The sequence below is a fragment of the Corvus hawaiiensis genome, chromosome 21 (genome assembly GCF_020740725.1).
Source record: "Corvus hawaiiensis isolate bCorHaw1 chromosome 21, bCorHaw1.pri.cur, whole genome shotgun sequence".
Classification (NCBI taxonomy): Eukaryota; Metazoa; Chordata; class Aves; order Passeriformes; family Corvidae; genus Corvus; species Corvus hawaiiensis.
The window spans coordinates 8,824,130-8,839,935 of NC_063233.1; the positions used below are offsets into that span (position 1 = coordinate 8,824,130).

Here is a 15,806-nt window from a genome sequence, read left to right on the forward strand (position 1 = left end):
TCGGGGAATGGGCAGAGCCCCGCCAGGGGGTGCCCGCGCTGCATAAATTATGCCAATGAGGCCGCCCACCGCGGCTCTGATTGGGTGCCAGCCGCGGGCTATGCAAATATAGAGTGGGCGGGGATTATGCTAACGACCTCCCGCTCGGGGCGCCGATTGGCGGAGTGCGGCGGATATGCTAATCAAGGGAGGCCACGCCCCCTGGCGCCGCGGGCCGCGCTTTTGTCCGGCGGGGCCGGGCCGGGACCGGGATCGGGACCGGGATCGGGATCACAACCGGCACCGGGATCGGGATCGGGACCGGAGCCGCCCAGCGCCTGCCGAGGAGGCGCCCGCCGGGCTCTCCCTACAGGTGGGCAGCGCGGGGCGCTCGCGGGGCGAGGGGTGTCTCTCCAGCGGTGCCCTCGGGCCAGATGTGCCCCAGCTGTGCCTGGGGGGGCCGGGAATGGCTCGGCTGCTCCCTGCAAGCCGCCTGCTGCAGCTGGAAGGAAGGAGAGGGGCCCCGGGGCGCCGCCGGAGCACAGCTGGAGACACAGCTGGAGGCACAGCCCGCGGGCCCCGTTCCGGGGCCGCATCCAGAGCCCCCGGCTCTGCTGAGCGCGGCTCGGGCAGGGCTGGCCCGCAGCCGGGAGCTGCTCGGGGTCCCTGGGTGGAGGAGGAGAGCCCCCAGCCCTGGCGGGGTCCCTGCGGCCGAGGAGATGGGACACACCGAGAGGGATGCGGAATACGCCGGGAGGGATGCGGAACACGCCGGGAGGGATGCGGGACACGCCGGGAGGGATGCGGGACACGCCGGGAAGGATGCGAGACACCCCGGGTAGGATGCGGGACACGCCGCTCCTGGCCGAGGCGTGCCCTCCCCACGCCATCGCAGCCTTCGTGGCCCCGAGGAAACTTGTCATAACTTTTCTCCTGGCGGTGCCTCCTCCCCGCCGGGGCCGGAGGATTCCGGGAGAGTTTCGTCAGGGGCTGCGGAGGCGGCTCGGAGGCACGGCCGGGGCTCGGCGGAGGCTGCGGGGCCGGGTGGCTGCCGGCGGCTCCTCCGAGGAAGTCGCCGGGGCAGCAGCGTTCAGCTTCAGTTCCGTGTTTTATTTCAAGGGCAGCCGTGTTCCTGGCAGCCGGCGGGTGCCCGCGGGTGTCGTGGGTGTCCCGTGCTCAGCCGCAGCCTTTCGGTACCTTCAGGGCAGGGCTGAAATCGGTTCTTAAAGTTCAAGGGCTGCCGGAAAGCACGGCAGTTTCTGTACAGGCTGGGAGAGCTGGGGCTCTTCAGCCTGGGGATGAAAAAGCTTCAGGGAGCTCTTAGAGTACTTTCCAGTGCCTAGAGGGGCTCCAGGAGAGCTGCAGAGGGACTTGGGACAAGGGCCTGGAGTGACAGGATGCGGGGGATGGCTTCAAACTGACAAAGGGCAGGATTAGATGGGATATTGGGGAGAAATTCTTCCCTATGAGGGTGGTGAAGCCCTAGCAGAGGCTACCCAGAGAAGCTGTGGCTGGTTCACCCCAGCACAATCTCCTCAGCCACCTGCCCTGCCGTGTCCCCGTCGCCTCTCGCTGCCCTGTGCTAAGAAGGGATCTCGGTGCCACCGGCTGTGGCGCGGTGACAGTGGCAGCGCTCTCCAGACAGGGATTAGGGCTGTCCTTCACGGGAATTATGGCCATCCAACCCTGGCTGTGCTGGTGTGCTGGAGTTCAGCCCTGGGGATGCACCCAGAGTGTCCCCAGCGAGGACAGGAGGGTTCCTGTGCCAGGGGGAGGTAGGAAAGAGGAGCTCCCTGCCCTGCTGTGGGGCTTTGCTTCAGTGCAAGTGATGGGAAAATGACATTTCCACGGGGTTTTGGTGCCTTTCCGTGGGGGATCTGGGGGGGACATGGCCCCTCCAGCCGCTGGAATTGAGGTGACACGTGGGCGTCGCAGTAATGGTGACAGGCATGTGCTTCCAGAGGACCAGGGAGGTTTGTCAGGCTCTTCCTCGCTGCGATGGTGCCTCTCTTGTTCTGGTAGGAAATAATGCAAACTCAGAACGCAGCGTTTCCGCTTCTCTGCCCTCTTTCATGCCTATAAAAACGGGACTCTGTGGGCTTTAAAAAAGGGTTTATACACCACGAATTCCTCCCTCCTGGAGCGCAGACGCCCCTTGCCAAGTTCCAGCCCGAGGCCGTTCTGGCCTCCTTCAAACCTCTTTAAACGAGACTCAAAATATCCATCCTTTGCCTGGGACGGGGATTAAGCTCCCTCAGCATCCCAGATGTGCAGAGGGGCTTTAACCCCTCGCAGGCAAGTGATTTTGGGGGCACAGGGAAGGGGGGTTATTTCCCGTCTCTCAGGGGTTGTGGGGATGGAGGTGTGGGGTTTAGAGCCCCCCCAGCCCCACCTGCTGTGCCCAGGGTTGACAAGGCAGTGAAGGCAGAGTGACAGCAGCGCTGTCCCCCCCCTCCCTGTCACTGAGCGAGCCCTGGGGCGGAGGATGCTCCTGTCTCCTCCGCTGTCACCGCTGATAAACCCAGGAGCCACGATGGCTTCGTGCTGGCCTTGATTGCTGCTGCCTCCCTGCTGCACACGTGTAACGAGCTGGGCGGGCTCAGCTTCGCACCTCCGCCTTTCCCACGGGGCAGGGAGCAGGATGGGGATGGGATCGCTGCCCCCGGAAAGGATCAGGGGTTTGGAGCTGAGAGCAGGGACAGGCAGAGACCTGGCAGCACTCTTCGCTGCTGGGAGCATCCCTCCCTTCACAATTTGGGACAGCCCTGGCTGAGATTTGTGGGGCAGGAGAGGGGCTGAGGGGCTGGGGCACAGCAGAGGTCGGAGTTTTCTAGCTGAGGCCTTTACATTTCTTTTTAGCTCTTCTTGCAGTTGCCCTGTTGCAAAAATCCTGGCTTTCAAAGAGGAAAATTAAAATATGTGGATGTATTTATGCACACACATTTGGGGTTGTTTGTGTTTGCTTTGTGGCTGCTGAGCACAGAGCCACATCATTTTTCAAGCTTTTCTGTGCTCCCATAACAGTGAGAAAATCACTTAGAGGGGGTGAAAAAAATCCGAGATTTTTCACTCTTGCCACTCCGTGACCATCAGCAGAGGGACTTTCTGGGAAAGCCATAAATGTGGCTGGGTCTGGAAGTGGATCCTGCAGACTGTGGCTGCTGTGGGCTGTGCACGTGGGACCGCTGCTCAGAAATGGGGTGACAGCCAATGGTGTGTGGGTGAGGCATGGCCTCCTTCAAGAGATGCAAAATCTCTTTAAAGAACCACCAGAAATGGGTAGGGAATGTTTTAACCCTTTATGCCAAGATAAAGGGATAAAACAGCAGCACAGGCTGCTTTCACCCAGCACTCTCCTTCTGGGAATGCTGGGGGTGCTGTTTGGGGCTCCCCATCGCTCTGGGATCCTGCAGGGCTCAAGGTGGGATGGGAGGCACTTTGCGGGGGGAGATCTCTGGGATGTGAGTGAGGACGTCGTGCTGGAAACATCCCAGCTCAGGGAGGAGCTAAAGCCAAAATCCCTCTTTGGTTTCATTAGCTCAGAGCCCAAAGCATCCCACAGGCAGGCCCATCCTTCCCGGCGGCAGGAGAAGCTGTGGATCATCTCCAGGTGTGGAGAATGGAGTTACCCCCTCGGTGTGTGGGGAAAAACCTCATGTAAACCCCACCCCCCCAGGAGGTTTGCAAGACCCTAAGGGATGCTTTGGGCTTTGCTCCTGCCTGGAATGCCCCAAGGATGCAGGCAGGGTTGGGAGCAAGGCAGGTGCAAGGACAATGCCCTTGATGCCAGGTGCTGCTGGAAAATAACCCCAAACCTCACAAACACCCAGGGAATTTGCAGATCTGAGGCTTGGGAGTGGGTTAGAGGACTTTTCCTGGAGCATGTGGGTGCCATGGATAGGTTTACACCTCATCACCACCATCCCTGAGGCAGCAGCACCCCAAAATCACCGCAGCACTCTCTGGCTGAGAGCAGCCACCCCAGGCCCTGTGCTGCGGTTTCATTAGCTCGTCAAGCTATCCTCTGCGTGCCACTAATTACACAGTAACGAGCTGCCTTAATTGTCTGCCTGCAAATGTGCCAGGACGGGCCTCAGAGCCTGGGTCCTGCCACAGCACCCCTGGGATTGTGAGCAGTGTCCCAGGATGGGGCCAGCTGGACCCCAGCCTTGGAAATTTCCCCAGATTTCCAAAGGGAGGCTCCACCTGGCTGAATTTTGGCGCTTTTAGGCTTAATTTTGGGTCTCCTGGAAGATCCCCATGCTGATGTCTTTAGGACCAGCTGCTGATGGTCCCAGGGATCTCCCTCCCCTGCCTTCCCACAGCATTTTGCTCTGAACTGGATTAAAAAAACAAAGGTTTTGGTGGAAAATGCTGCAGGAGGAGGGTTCAGCCCCCACTGCGCAGGGCCGGATGGGGTTAAAACTTTTGTGGCCACCTGCAAACTTGCAGGAAACATCATTTCCTCCTTCTGCAAAAGCTCGGCTGCCTCACAGGCACAGGAAGGTTTTGGGGTGCTCGGAAGGACTCCCCATGGAGTCACAGTGATGGGGGTGTCCTGGGGATGCTGGTACAGGGTGAGTGTCCCCTGCATGGGGCTGGTTGAGCCTGCTGTGGCCTTTCATGGCCAAAATTTGGGCTTATAGGGTTCAAATCTTGCAGAGGGGACATCGCTGGGAAAACCCCACGGCCTTTCTTGCCACACCCCACATTTGGGGTTTCAGCATCCGGCGTTCCTCCGGCTGCTGCTGGAGCTCCTGGGAGGGGGTGAGGGGGGAGCTCCTGCTTTGGGGTCATCCGTGGAATGAGTGTGCCAGGTCTCTGCTGGGATCCCTCTCACTGTCAGCCCCCACAATCCAGAGGGGTCTTGGGGTGCTCCTGCCCCCTCCCTATCAGCACTGCTGGTGATCACCAGGGTGCTGCGGCTGCCCAGCTGGGGTGACATCCACAGGGTACCAGCACGGGCTGGCTGTTCCCTGCGAGGGGGACAAACCTTTTGGGGTGGCCCTGAGAGATGGCCTTTCCCCACGAGGACCTCACGGCTGTGAGCGATGTGGCAGCTCCAGCTTCGTGGTGGCATGCAGAGCGGGGGGGCCTGATCCGAGGGCGTCCCCCACCCCATCATCGGGGATTGGTGTTGTCCCCGCGATTTGGGGGACACGGCAAACCCCACCAGCGTGGGGGAGACACCTCAAGCAGAGCCCACCATGTCCCGCTGAGCATCCCTCCCTCTCCCCCGGCCCCCCCAGGACGCGGCGGCGATGCTGTGACCTACATTCGCGACAAGGAAGGTCCCCAGCCCGCCGCCACCGCCGCCGGGCCATGAAGCGACACAAGTGACGGGGCCGGCGCGCCCGCGGCCATGGCCAGCCCGGCACCATGGCTGCGCTGGACACAAACAGAGCTGACGCGCTGGCACGGCGGGGAGGAGGAGGAGGAGGAGGAAGAAGACGACTTTGAAAGGCGGATGGACGAGGATGGGGTCATCGGCCTGGGGGAGGCTGCCAGGAGCCCACTGTGGGGTGAGTCCTGCCCTCCCTCCTGCCCAAAAGGGGTGGTCCCAAATGTCCCAGGAGGGGCCTGCGAGGGGGACGGGGCCACCGGCTGGGTCTGGGTGGCGACAGCCCCGCGGTGCGGATGTTTTGCAGGTGACAGTGAGGACCTGGAGGAGGGGTCCCCGGCAGACGAGGGGCGCTGGCACCCACGGCAGGACCTGGCCCAGGAGGATGAGGAGCGGGGCAGCTCCGGGGAGGACGAGGGGCCCTGGGGGGCGGAGAGCGATGGGGAGCCCTACCCCGAGCTGTCCTCGGAGGGCCGCTGGGGCTCGGGCTCCAGCGGCAGCCCCGAGGTGCTGAGGGACGGCCGGGCTCTCTGCCAGCCCCGGGGCTGCAGCACGGACGGGGGGGACATCTCAGGGCTGTCGGACACCAGCCCTGGCCCTGCCACCCCGTCCCGCCAGCACCGGGGCTGGGGCACGGCCGGCGACACCATCGGGGGGCACAGGCAGGAGTGGACCCCGAGACGGAGCCTCCCTCTGCAGCTCTCCACCGATGACCCCAGCCCCGAGCCTGTCCCCGAGCCGCAGACAGCTGGCACAGGGCTGCCAGCCCCCAGCACCGCCGGCTTGGCACCCACCGGGGAGCCTCGAGACACCGGGAACCCCCCGGCAGCCCAAGGGCACGACAGATCCCGAGTGCCCAAGAAAGCAGCGCCCGCCGTGGTGCCGCCCAAGCCCGCCCGGCAGTCCCGGTCCCTGAGCCCCAGGAGGCGAGCGGGTGGCAAGGGGACGAGGGATCCCTCGGGAACGGGCACCGAGAGCACCCAGTACGGCCGAGGGCGCCTCAACCACCCCCTGCCCGACCTCTCCAAGGTGGAGGCGCGGGTGAAGTTCGACCAGAGCTACCGCCCACCCCGGGGCCGGGTGCTGCCCGCCCGCCCCCGCGGCCCCGGCGGCCCCATCGGCTTCAAATCTCCGGCCGAAATCGTGCGGGAGGTGCTGCTGAGCAATGGGGAGGGGGTCCCTTCGCAGCCCCCCAGCACGGCCGCGCTGCCGCAGGAGTTCAGGTCCCCCAGACAAGCCACGGCGCTGGTGCAGCAGCTCCAGGTAACGCCCGGCTCCCCCCAGTTCAGCCAGAGAGGGCGAACTGGGAGGGAATCCGGGCTGGGAGCAACAGGGGGTGCAGGGGAAATGGAGGTGTCGCTGTCTCTGGGACACCGATGGGGGGGTTGGTGCTGGTCACCCCTTCCCGGTCCTGCCTGGAGCTGGCGAGGAGGGAAGGAGCAGGGATGTGGGCAGCGCTCAGGCTGGGGACAGGATGCTCGTGTCCCCCTGGGATGCTGGTCACCCCCCCACAGCTTGTCACCCTCAGGATGCTTGTCCCCCTGGGAGAAGAGGGGAGCTCTCCCTGCACGGAGAAACGGGGGCCACATCTGCACAGATGGGTCGGGTGTTCTGGAGGGGGAGGTTTCCGCACCCCACTCAAGGCTGCCTCCCCTCTTTATCACCCACCCCTCGGGCATTCCACCCCCCCCCCCCCCCCGTCACCCACTGCTGTCCCCTCCCCACAGGACGACTACCACAAGCTGCTGACCAAGTACGCCGAGGCTGAGAACACCATCGACCAGCTGCGCCTGGGCGCCAGGGTGGGTGGGGGGATCAGGGTGCCTGGGGGGGGGGGGTCCTCACTCTGCTCCCCCCTCCCTGAGGTTATCTGTTGTGTCTTCCTCCCCCGGCCCCCCTCCTCTTCCTCCTCCCGGGGAGCTGCGGTTGAGCAGTCCCAGCCCAGGGAGAGGAGGTTGAGACTGGGGAGCCACCGCGCCCCCCTCGCCTGGCAGGGTCCCCTCCGTGCCAGGGCGGTGGCTGAGCCGGATTGTCCCCGGAATGGCGGGGCGCGTCCCTGAGGATGGCAGGGTTACAGGCGGAAGCGCGTCCCCGTGTCACCTCCGCCACCTCCCGCCCTGCGCGGGTGGGGAAACTGAGGCAGGGCTGTGCCAACCGCCCCCCCCACGCGTGTCGCCGCCTTCAGCCCTCTCCCCTGCTGTGCCCGTGGGGTGCTGCAGGGTGTCCCCGGGGCACGGTGCAGGCTGAGTTCCCGAACCCGCTCTCCCTGCCCAGGTGAGCCTGTTCTCCGACCCGCCGCAGCCCAGCCGCAGCCTCGCCGTGGGCACCGTGGCCACCGGGTGCCGGGTGATGACCCTCAGCATCCCGCAGGCGCGGACAGCGGCTCTGGGCATGGCCACAGCCCCGGCCACAGCCCCAGCCCCGCCAGGTGCAGGTGTGTTGATCCGTGTCCCCTGTCCCGCTCGCCGCCCTCCTGCTCCGGTTCTGGGGGGGGGGGGGGGATGCTCCCCGCAGCCCCTTCCCCACGCTGCCGTCACCGGTGCTGCGGGGTCACTTTGTCCTCGTGTTTTCTCGCAGCTGCAGCCTCGGGACCGTCAGAGCGGGGGGGTTCACCCCAACCTCGGTCCCCTCCTCCGCCCGGGGGGGGCTGCCCCGCCTGCCCCGGGCCGTGCTGCTGCCCCGGCCCCCGGCTCACCCGGGCGCTGGCGGGGCAGAGCCGCAGGCTGCAGGCACAGGTAAGGACCGGGGGGCTACTGGGGGGGCCGGGAGGAGGACTTGGGGGGCTGCGGGGAGGGGCTGGAGGGGGCTTTAGAGGGGCTGCATGGAGGAGGGCTCTTGGGGACAGTGCTGGTGGTGTCTGTGGGGGCTGCAGGGAGGGGATTTGGGGGTGGTTCTGGAGAGCCTGAGGGGAGGGAGGTTATGGTGGTGGGCTGGGGGGGGGGGCTGCGGACAGAGGGGGTTTGAGGAGGGTGCTGGGGCGAGCTGGGGAGGGGGTCTGGATTGGAGGGTTGGGGGAGATGCTGCCAGAGGGGCCTGTGGGGAGCGGGAGTGTTGTGCAGTGCTGGGAAGGAAGGAAGGGCTGGGGAGGGGTCTGCGGTGGGGGATTGCTCTGGAGCAGTCTGTGGGGATGCTGCATATGGGGGGCAGCAGGGAGGGGGTCTGGGGGGAGCTGCGGAGGGGGGCGGCTGCAGGGCCGGGCTCAGCCCGTGCAATCCCGGCCAGGTGGAATCCTTCGAAAGCTGGATGCGTGCAGGGACCCCCACACCCTCGGAACAGCTCCAGGTGCGTCAGCCCCTTCCCGGACCACCAGCCCAGCCCTGGCAGGAGCAGGGGGGGTGGCGGTGCCCGGAGCCGAGTGGGCAGGCTCGGACCCCGCACCCTTGTGCCGCAGAGGATGAGGATGCTGAAGGACGCACAGGATGCGCTGGAGCGGGAATACCTGCGGGGCCGGCAGCAGCTCCCGGGGGCTGCGGAGGGTTTTGATCCTGACCGGTACGTGCTCGATCCCCCTGCCACCCCCCTCCCCAGAGCCCTCGGAGAGTCCCCGGGGGTCGCTGTCCCCCCTGCACTGATGGCTGGTGTCTTGCAGGGTGGTGGAAGGGGAGATTTACCGCCTGGGGCTGCGCCTGGAGGGGCTGAAAGAGCGGCTGGAGCCGGGGGGCAGGCGGCAGCCCCTCCCGCAGGCCCCCCCGCAGCCCCGCTGCCTCCCAGCCCCGTCCCCACTGCCGGTCGTCCACTCCCCCCGCCCCGAGGTGAGCTAGGGGTGCAAAGGTTCCCCACCCCGCTGCAGTTGTGGGGGTTGCCTCTCTCAGCCTCTTTTGCTGTGTCCAGCAGAGCCCTGCGCTGGTGGAGAGTCCCCGGGGGACAGCGGGGGACAGCGAGGGGGTGGCAGGGGGGCTGCCCTGGCCCCTGTGGCACAAGCAGCGCCAAGTGGAGGAGGATTTCGGGGACCTGCTGGAGCAGTGAGTGCCCTGGCAGCGGGGCAGTGGGGACACGGGCACGGAACACATCCCCAAACCCACACGTGGGTTCCCCAGGTACCAGCACTTCAAGTCCTTACCGGAGTCACTGAGCCTGGAGCAGCTGAGCCTGGCGGAGAGCGGGTCCCAGGAGGAGGTGGATGCAGCCACAGCAGGGGATGGTGGCCCCAGCAAGGTCCCTTGCAGGACACGGTCACTCGAGGAGGGGGCCAACATCGAGACCCTCCCTCTGTAAGTGCTGTCGAGTCGAGTCCCCGGGCAGGGGTGAGCAGATTTACCTCAGGGTCTCCAGTTTTACCTCAGAGCAAACGGCCTCCATGGCAGAGCTGCACCAGGACATTCGCCACCTTTGGGGTTGTTCTGCCCCATCATTCCTGCTCCATCCCGTCCCCACAGGCACCTCCCGGAGAGAAGGGCTGCGACACTTCCCCCCAGAGGACCTCCAAACCTGGGGGACACACGGGGCCACCCATCCCCTGCCACTGCTGAGGAGCCGCCAGCCTCTGCCAAGCCCCCACTGGGTGTCCCTGGGCCACCACGGGTGCCGCTGTCCCGCCGCAGCAGTGGGACGGGCAGCGCTGCCACCCAGCACGGGCCCCGCAAGGTGAGTCCCTGCGACTGCAGGTCCCCACCTGCCTGCACCCCCAGAGGGTCCCGGGGTGCTGGGCACCGATCCTGCTCTCCCCGTGCCTCTGCAGGAGCAGCGCATCGTGTCCCCAGAGACCGACAGTGGCTTCGTGGGCTCGGAGGCCAGCAGGGTGTCACCCCCCGTGCACACCCCCGAGCACCATCCCGCTGGCACAGGGTACGGCCCGCGCTCCTGCCTGCGGGAATTCGGCTCTGCCTGCGAGATTTGGGGGATTGAGGAGGAGCAGGCACTGCGGGAGAGGCAGTGAGGGTGTGGGGAGCGGGGTTCAGGGGGGGTTGGAGATGTGCAGGGTGCCCGTGGCCCGGGATGAGCCCTGGGGGCTGCCTGTCCCTTCCCCAGGACTCCGGGCTCTCTGGGACCGTCCATCCCCATCCCCACCACCCTCCTCACCCCACGGAAGAGAGAGATGACCCCGCTTCCCTCCGAGACAGCACTGATGGGCATCTACCCCCCGGGGGGCACAGGGGGGCCCCGGCTGCCCCCCAGCAGCCCCTCGCAGAGCAGCTCCCCCCCTCGCTGGGCCGAGAGCAGCGAGGCAGGGCCGGACGCCGACGGTGATGGCAGTGAGTGCACAGGGCTTGGCGAGGGACAGAGATCTGGGGAGGCTCCGGCTCTGTGGCTCTGGTTTTTGGGGTTCCCAAACCTCCTGGAGGGAGGTGTGTGCCAATCTCTGCTCTCTGACCTTGGCTCGCTGTGCTCCCCTTCCTCCCCAGCTCACACGGACTCAGAGGTGGGAGACAGGAGCTGTGCCAGCGCCGGTGACCACCCTGCAGCCATGGCCAGGAGCCCAACCAGCCCCCTGCCATCCCCCCAAACGCCATCCCCCACCCTCCTGTCCCCCGACCTGCCGTCCCTCGACCCGGCTCCCTGTGACCTCCTGGGGTCCCGTCTGGAGCGCGAGTGAGTGTCGGTGTCCCCACCTCCTCAAACCCCACTGGGTGACACAGGGACCCCCCAAAGGCACCCACTGGGCACCCATGTGGCGGCTGAGACCGGACTCCAGCCCAGCCCAGCCCCAGGCTTGGTTTTGGGGAGCGTCACAGCTGCTGGGTGCCGGTGCTGGGGATGGGGGATCTGGGAGGGAGTCGCTGATGCTCTCCCAGGGCACCCAGCACTGTTGGGGTCCCCGCTGGCTGCAGCCTCCCCTCACTGTGACATCTGTCCTGGGGCAGCCAGGCCATCCGGGCGCTGCAGGACGAGGTGTGGCGGCTGCGGCGGAGGCTGGAGGAGAGTCTGCGCCGCTCCCGCAGCTACCCCGAGGGAAAAACCACTCCCCGTGGCACCCCGGCCAGGAGGCCACCAGTGGCCAGCGGACCATCGTCCCCCCCAGGATGCAGCACCCTCGGGGTAGGTGGCAGGAGGGACCTGGGGGTGTGGGGGCAGCGTGGGGACACCCCCAGCCTCGGCCTGTCCACACCTCTGCTGTGACCAGGGAGAGGTTTGGCTGCCAGCCTGGTGACAGCATCTCTGTCCCCTCCGCAGGGACCCGAGCCCCCCGGTGCGGGGCAGGGTGGCCCCCGGGGTCACACCCACATGGAGGGAGAGGTCAGCTTCGCTGCCACGGCACAGGCCGGAGCTGGACCTCGGTAAGTGGGACCTCACCAGGGTGGGGACAGAGGGGCTAGAGGACACGCGCTGCTCCCTGCACACCACTTCCCCTCCCCAAACGGAGCAGGATGTTCTGGGGCTGCAGGACTGTGGGGCCGGGTCCTGGTGGTCCCACGGGACCCCTCAGCGCTCAGCCCAGGGCGGGTCCTGCAGGTCTGGAGGATCCCAGCGGATCCCGCCCCGCTTCCCTGTCCTCCGCCGCAGCCTCGGGGTCAGAGCCCTCACCCGCCGGGCCCCGGGCACCGCCGTCCCTGCGGAGGCACCGTGGGAACCCCCCGGGGGCGGTGACATTTCGGGGACAGTGCACAGGTGGGTGCTGCTGGCGCTCGGTGGTGGGGCTGAGGGCGGCCACCCTCGCCTCGGGGACCCTGGCCGTGCTCACGCTGGGCTTTGGCAGGGACACGGTACCAGGCGGGGACACCACGTGCCACCCCGGCATCCCGAGAGGAGCCAGGCACCTCGGGGTGTCCCCGATGTCACAGGGGCAGGATGGCATCAGGTGAGTGGCCTCCAGCCCCTTCCAGCTCTCCCTACCACCCCTAACGGCTGCTAACGACTTTAATTAATTCATTAACTGGGGAGGCTCAGGGAGGGAATAGAAAACCCACTCCTCATGGCCTGAGGCTGTCCCCACTGTCCCTCAGCCAGACCCCACCGTCCCCAGGGGGACCAATCTGAGCAGCTCTGGGGATGCTCTGGGGATGCTCTGACCTCGTGTGGGTCCCCCCTTGGCAGCTCTGTTACCTCTGTGCCTGTGGGGGCAGAAATACCTGGGGTGTCCTGGGATTCCCTGGAGTTCCAAGGATTCCCTGGGATTCCTGGTGTCACCGGGATCGGTGTCACCTGTCCCCAGCCCTGTCCCAGGTGCCAGTACAGAGCCCACCTTTGCAGACCCTCCTTTCCCTCCCTCCCATCCCATCAGCCCCCTCAAACCCCTCAGCTCTTCCCAAACATCCCTGGCTGGGTCCCACGGGACATTCCCAATTTCCTCTCTCCACAGCTGGATTTGGGGGGGGTGATGCCACTTGGCAGCCCCAGCACAGCACCCCGAGGAGGACGTCCTGCCCCACTTGCCGTGCACCCATGGGTGCACCGGGCAGCAGGGACAGAGCCGCATCTGGTGGGTGACAAGGGTGACACATGCCTGGCACAGCTCATCCCTGTGTGGGGGCTGGGTGGGGGGACAGGGAACAACCTCAGCCCCCTGACACTGTTTGGGGACAGAAGTGGCAGCTAGTGGTGCCACCTGGCACCTGGGGTTCAGGTGTGCTCACCCAGCAGTGGCTGCCCGGTGTGGCACAGGGGGTGATGGCACCTGGGGCTGCCACGCGATGCGCACCCCTGGGGACACCTAACCCTTCTGGGGACACCTAACCCCCCTGGGGACATCTAACCCCCCTGGGGACATCTAACCACCTCCCTCCCCTCAGCAGAGCGTGGCCCTGGTGGCACCTGTCCCCCAGGCCCCCGCGTTGGAGCCGAGAAGCCGGAGCAACGCGGCCTTTGGTACTTGGCAGCCACCCCTGCTGCCACCGCTGCCACCGTCTGCCTGGCACCCGTCCCCCTCGTGCCTTATGTGCCCTCCATGCTGTAAGGATGCCCTGGGGCTGGGAGGGGGCTTAGGGAAGGGGTCAGCATCCCCCAGCGGTGCAGGGTTGTCCGTCCCCCCCAGGGACCCGCTGGCTTGCCCATGGCAATGGGGTGACACGGCCACCAGCTCCTGTTGGGGGGGGGGGGGGGTCTGTGTTTAGGGGGTGGGGATGGAGGGGATGGGGAAGAAGGATGGAGATAAGGTGGAGTGGGGCCACAGCCACTGAGCAATGCTGAGCCCATGTCCCTTCTCCTTCCCAGCTACTGCTCCCCCACAGTTCCTACCTCAGCCCCAGCCCTGGCCGGGGTCCCCCTCGGTGTCCCCGCGGGGCCCCGGCGGGCAGAGAGTCCCCCCCGGCCCCAGGGCCACCACCGCTGCCTGAGCCTGGACCTGGAGGAGCTGGAGGAGCTGAACTGGTCACTGAGCCGGGCCGTGGAGGCTGCCCAGAGTGTGAGGCTGACCACAACCCGCATGAGCCGGGCACTGGCCGCAGAGCTGGGCCGGGCGCGGGGCCTGCGCGGCTCCTGCCTCTTCTGAGGGTCCCGCCAGCACCTCCAAAGCCTCCCTGCCACGAGGAGGAGGAGGATGGGCCCCCTCAGCGTCCCTGCACTGGGTGCTCCCTGCCAAGTCTGGGGGCAGCAGGGCTGGAGGTGTCTCCAGGGTGTCCTGCCCTGGCTCCCACCCCCCTTCCCGCTCTCCCTGCAGTTCCTGCATGGCTTGTCCGTCTGTCTGGCCGTTTTCGGGACCCCCTCAAGCTGCAGGAGGGGGGGGATGGCGTGGGCAGAAATCTCCTGGGACCTGCAGCATCCCTTGAGACCAATGGGGTGGCCCTGTGTCCCCCCAAGGCAGTGGCCACCCCACCCTGAGCACTTGTGGGGATGCTCTGACCTCGTGTGGGCCCTGCACAGGTCGAGCCCCCTTGGCAGCTGTGTTACCTCTGTGCCTGTGTGGGCAGCAATACCTGGGATTCCTGGGATTCCTGGGATTTCCTGGGATTCCTGGGATTCCCTGGGATTCCCTATCCCACCCCTTTCCCAACCTTTAGGCCTCCTCAGGGGGCTCAACCCCTCTGCCCTTGGACTTGAACCCAGCACAATCCTCCTTGGGGAAACTCTTTTTTTTGGTGGTTTTTATGTGAATTTCTGTAGCTAGTGAGCAGCTCAATCACTCTTTTGAGTGTTGATTGATGGTCTGTAATATGTGTGTGCGATATATGTGTATCTATAAACGGATATATCTGGATATAGACCTTATCTATATTTATAGATCTATATCTAGAGAGACAGATATAAATAGATCTGTGTATATACAGATCTGTATCTGATTCCACAGATATATCTTCTTATGGATACATATATATATATATCTCTCTATATAAATTCTGGTTTTCATTTCCAGCACAACCCTTAGGGCATTTGTGGGGTTTTTTCTGCTCATGCCTGGATGTGGCCGCCCACAGCATCAAATAAAATGAAGGATTTGAGGTTTTTCCCCCTGGGATTTCCAGGGGATCTGGGCTGGAAGAGGAAAAACCACCTGCTGAGACCAAAGCAGGTGTAGGGTTTGCAGAGCCCCTGGTCCCTCCCAGCTGGGTTTCTAATGAGTTACTGCCTGTTCTTTAGGGAAAACCATGTGGTCGGGGCAGCTTTTCCTGGGATGGGTCCAGCCTAATGCCCTGCTCCATCCCCAACACCCCAGCCTGTGTTTATCCGTAGGACCTACCTGAAGTGCCAGTGTCAAATGTATTTATTTTTGCTTTTATTTGTTGTACAAATACCCACATGTGGGGGGTGGGATCAGTGCGTGACTCAGGCCTGGAGCCATCCAAGCTCTCCCTGAGCCTGATCCTGACACGAGCCCAGAGGGGCTGGGAATGGGCCTGTCTCTCCCCCTTTTTTAGGGGATTTTAAAGAAGTTTGGGGCATTTTAAAGAGGTTTGGGGGATTTAAAAGAAGTTTTATGCATCTCTGGTTGCCTCTGCTCATGTTTGTCCCCAAGCTGGAAGCTGTGACTTGCCCCAGCCCAGCCAGGGTGTGATGGGAGTGTGTGGGAAGTGTGGTTAATTATCCCAAAAGCAGTAGCCAGGACCAAATGATGGGGTTTTTTTCCTTATCCCCTATTTTTTAACGCCCTGGGGTGGCATTTTGTACGAAGAAATCGCCTATTTTTGAAGGAAATAAATGCCATTGGATGACTCGTGTGCTGATTCTCCTTCCCCAAAGCCACTCCTCAGGGGAGGTTTGGCATCACCACACCAGGAGCCCTCCCTTGGGGTCAGATGGAATATTTTCCCATGCCTTTTCCCTGTTCTCCTGGCCCCGAGGGAGCAGCACAGCACAGCCCCAGTTGCACTAGGGATGGAGATCGCTTTTATTTAGTCACTCGAGTGCTTTAGTACAGAAGAACAGATATACAGAGATGATACATGTTTGTGCTTCAACACTTTCAAACATTTAGATTCCAGTAATTTCAAGGTAAACAAGTTCCAAGACAGACTAGATTATTTTTTTTTAAAGTTTTCCTTTTTGATAAATTATTTTTTATATAAATAACTGTAACAGAAAAAAAAATAATAATAATAATAATGTCCAACATACAAGATCCTGAAGCATTTGCATTGCTAAACCAAGGAGGAACAGAAACGGGCTGGGAGACTGA

General features: G+C 64.0%; 1 protein-coding gene across 1 annotated transcript; it reads left to right on the forward strand.

The window, feature by feature from the left end:
- Positions 1-241: 241 nt before the first annotated feature.
- On the forward strand, positions 242-15,342 carry AKNA (AT-hook transcription factor). Its single transcript, XM_048325221.1, is given in 23 exon segments — positions 242-352; positions 5,229-5,501; positions 5,628-6,583; positions 7,048-7,122; positions 7,595-7,754; positions 7,898-8,055; positions 8,543-8,602; positions 8,712-8,812; positions 8,910-9,072; positions 9,155-9,282; positions 9,358-9,531; positions 9,697-9,904; positions 9,999-10,105; positions 10,289-10,512; positions 10,663-10,849; positions 11,122-11,209; positions 11,211-11,296; positions 11,432-11,535; positions 11,711-11,866; positions 11,955-12,056; positions 12,558-12,677; positions 12,988-13,147; positions 13,409-15,342. Coding segments are annotated over 22 exon segments (3,954 nt in total). The 5' UTR covers positions 242-352; positions 5,229-5,341; the 3' UTR covers positions 13,686-15,342.
- Positions 15,343-15,806: the final 464 nt, after the last annotated feature.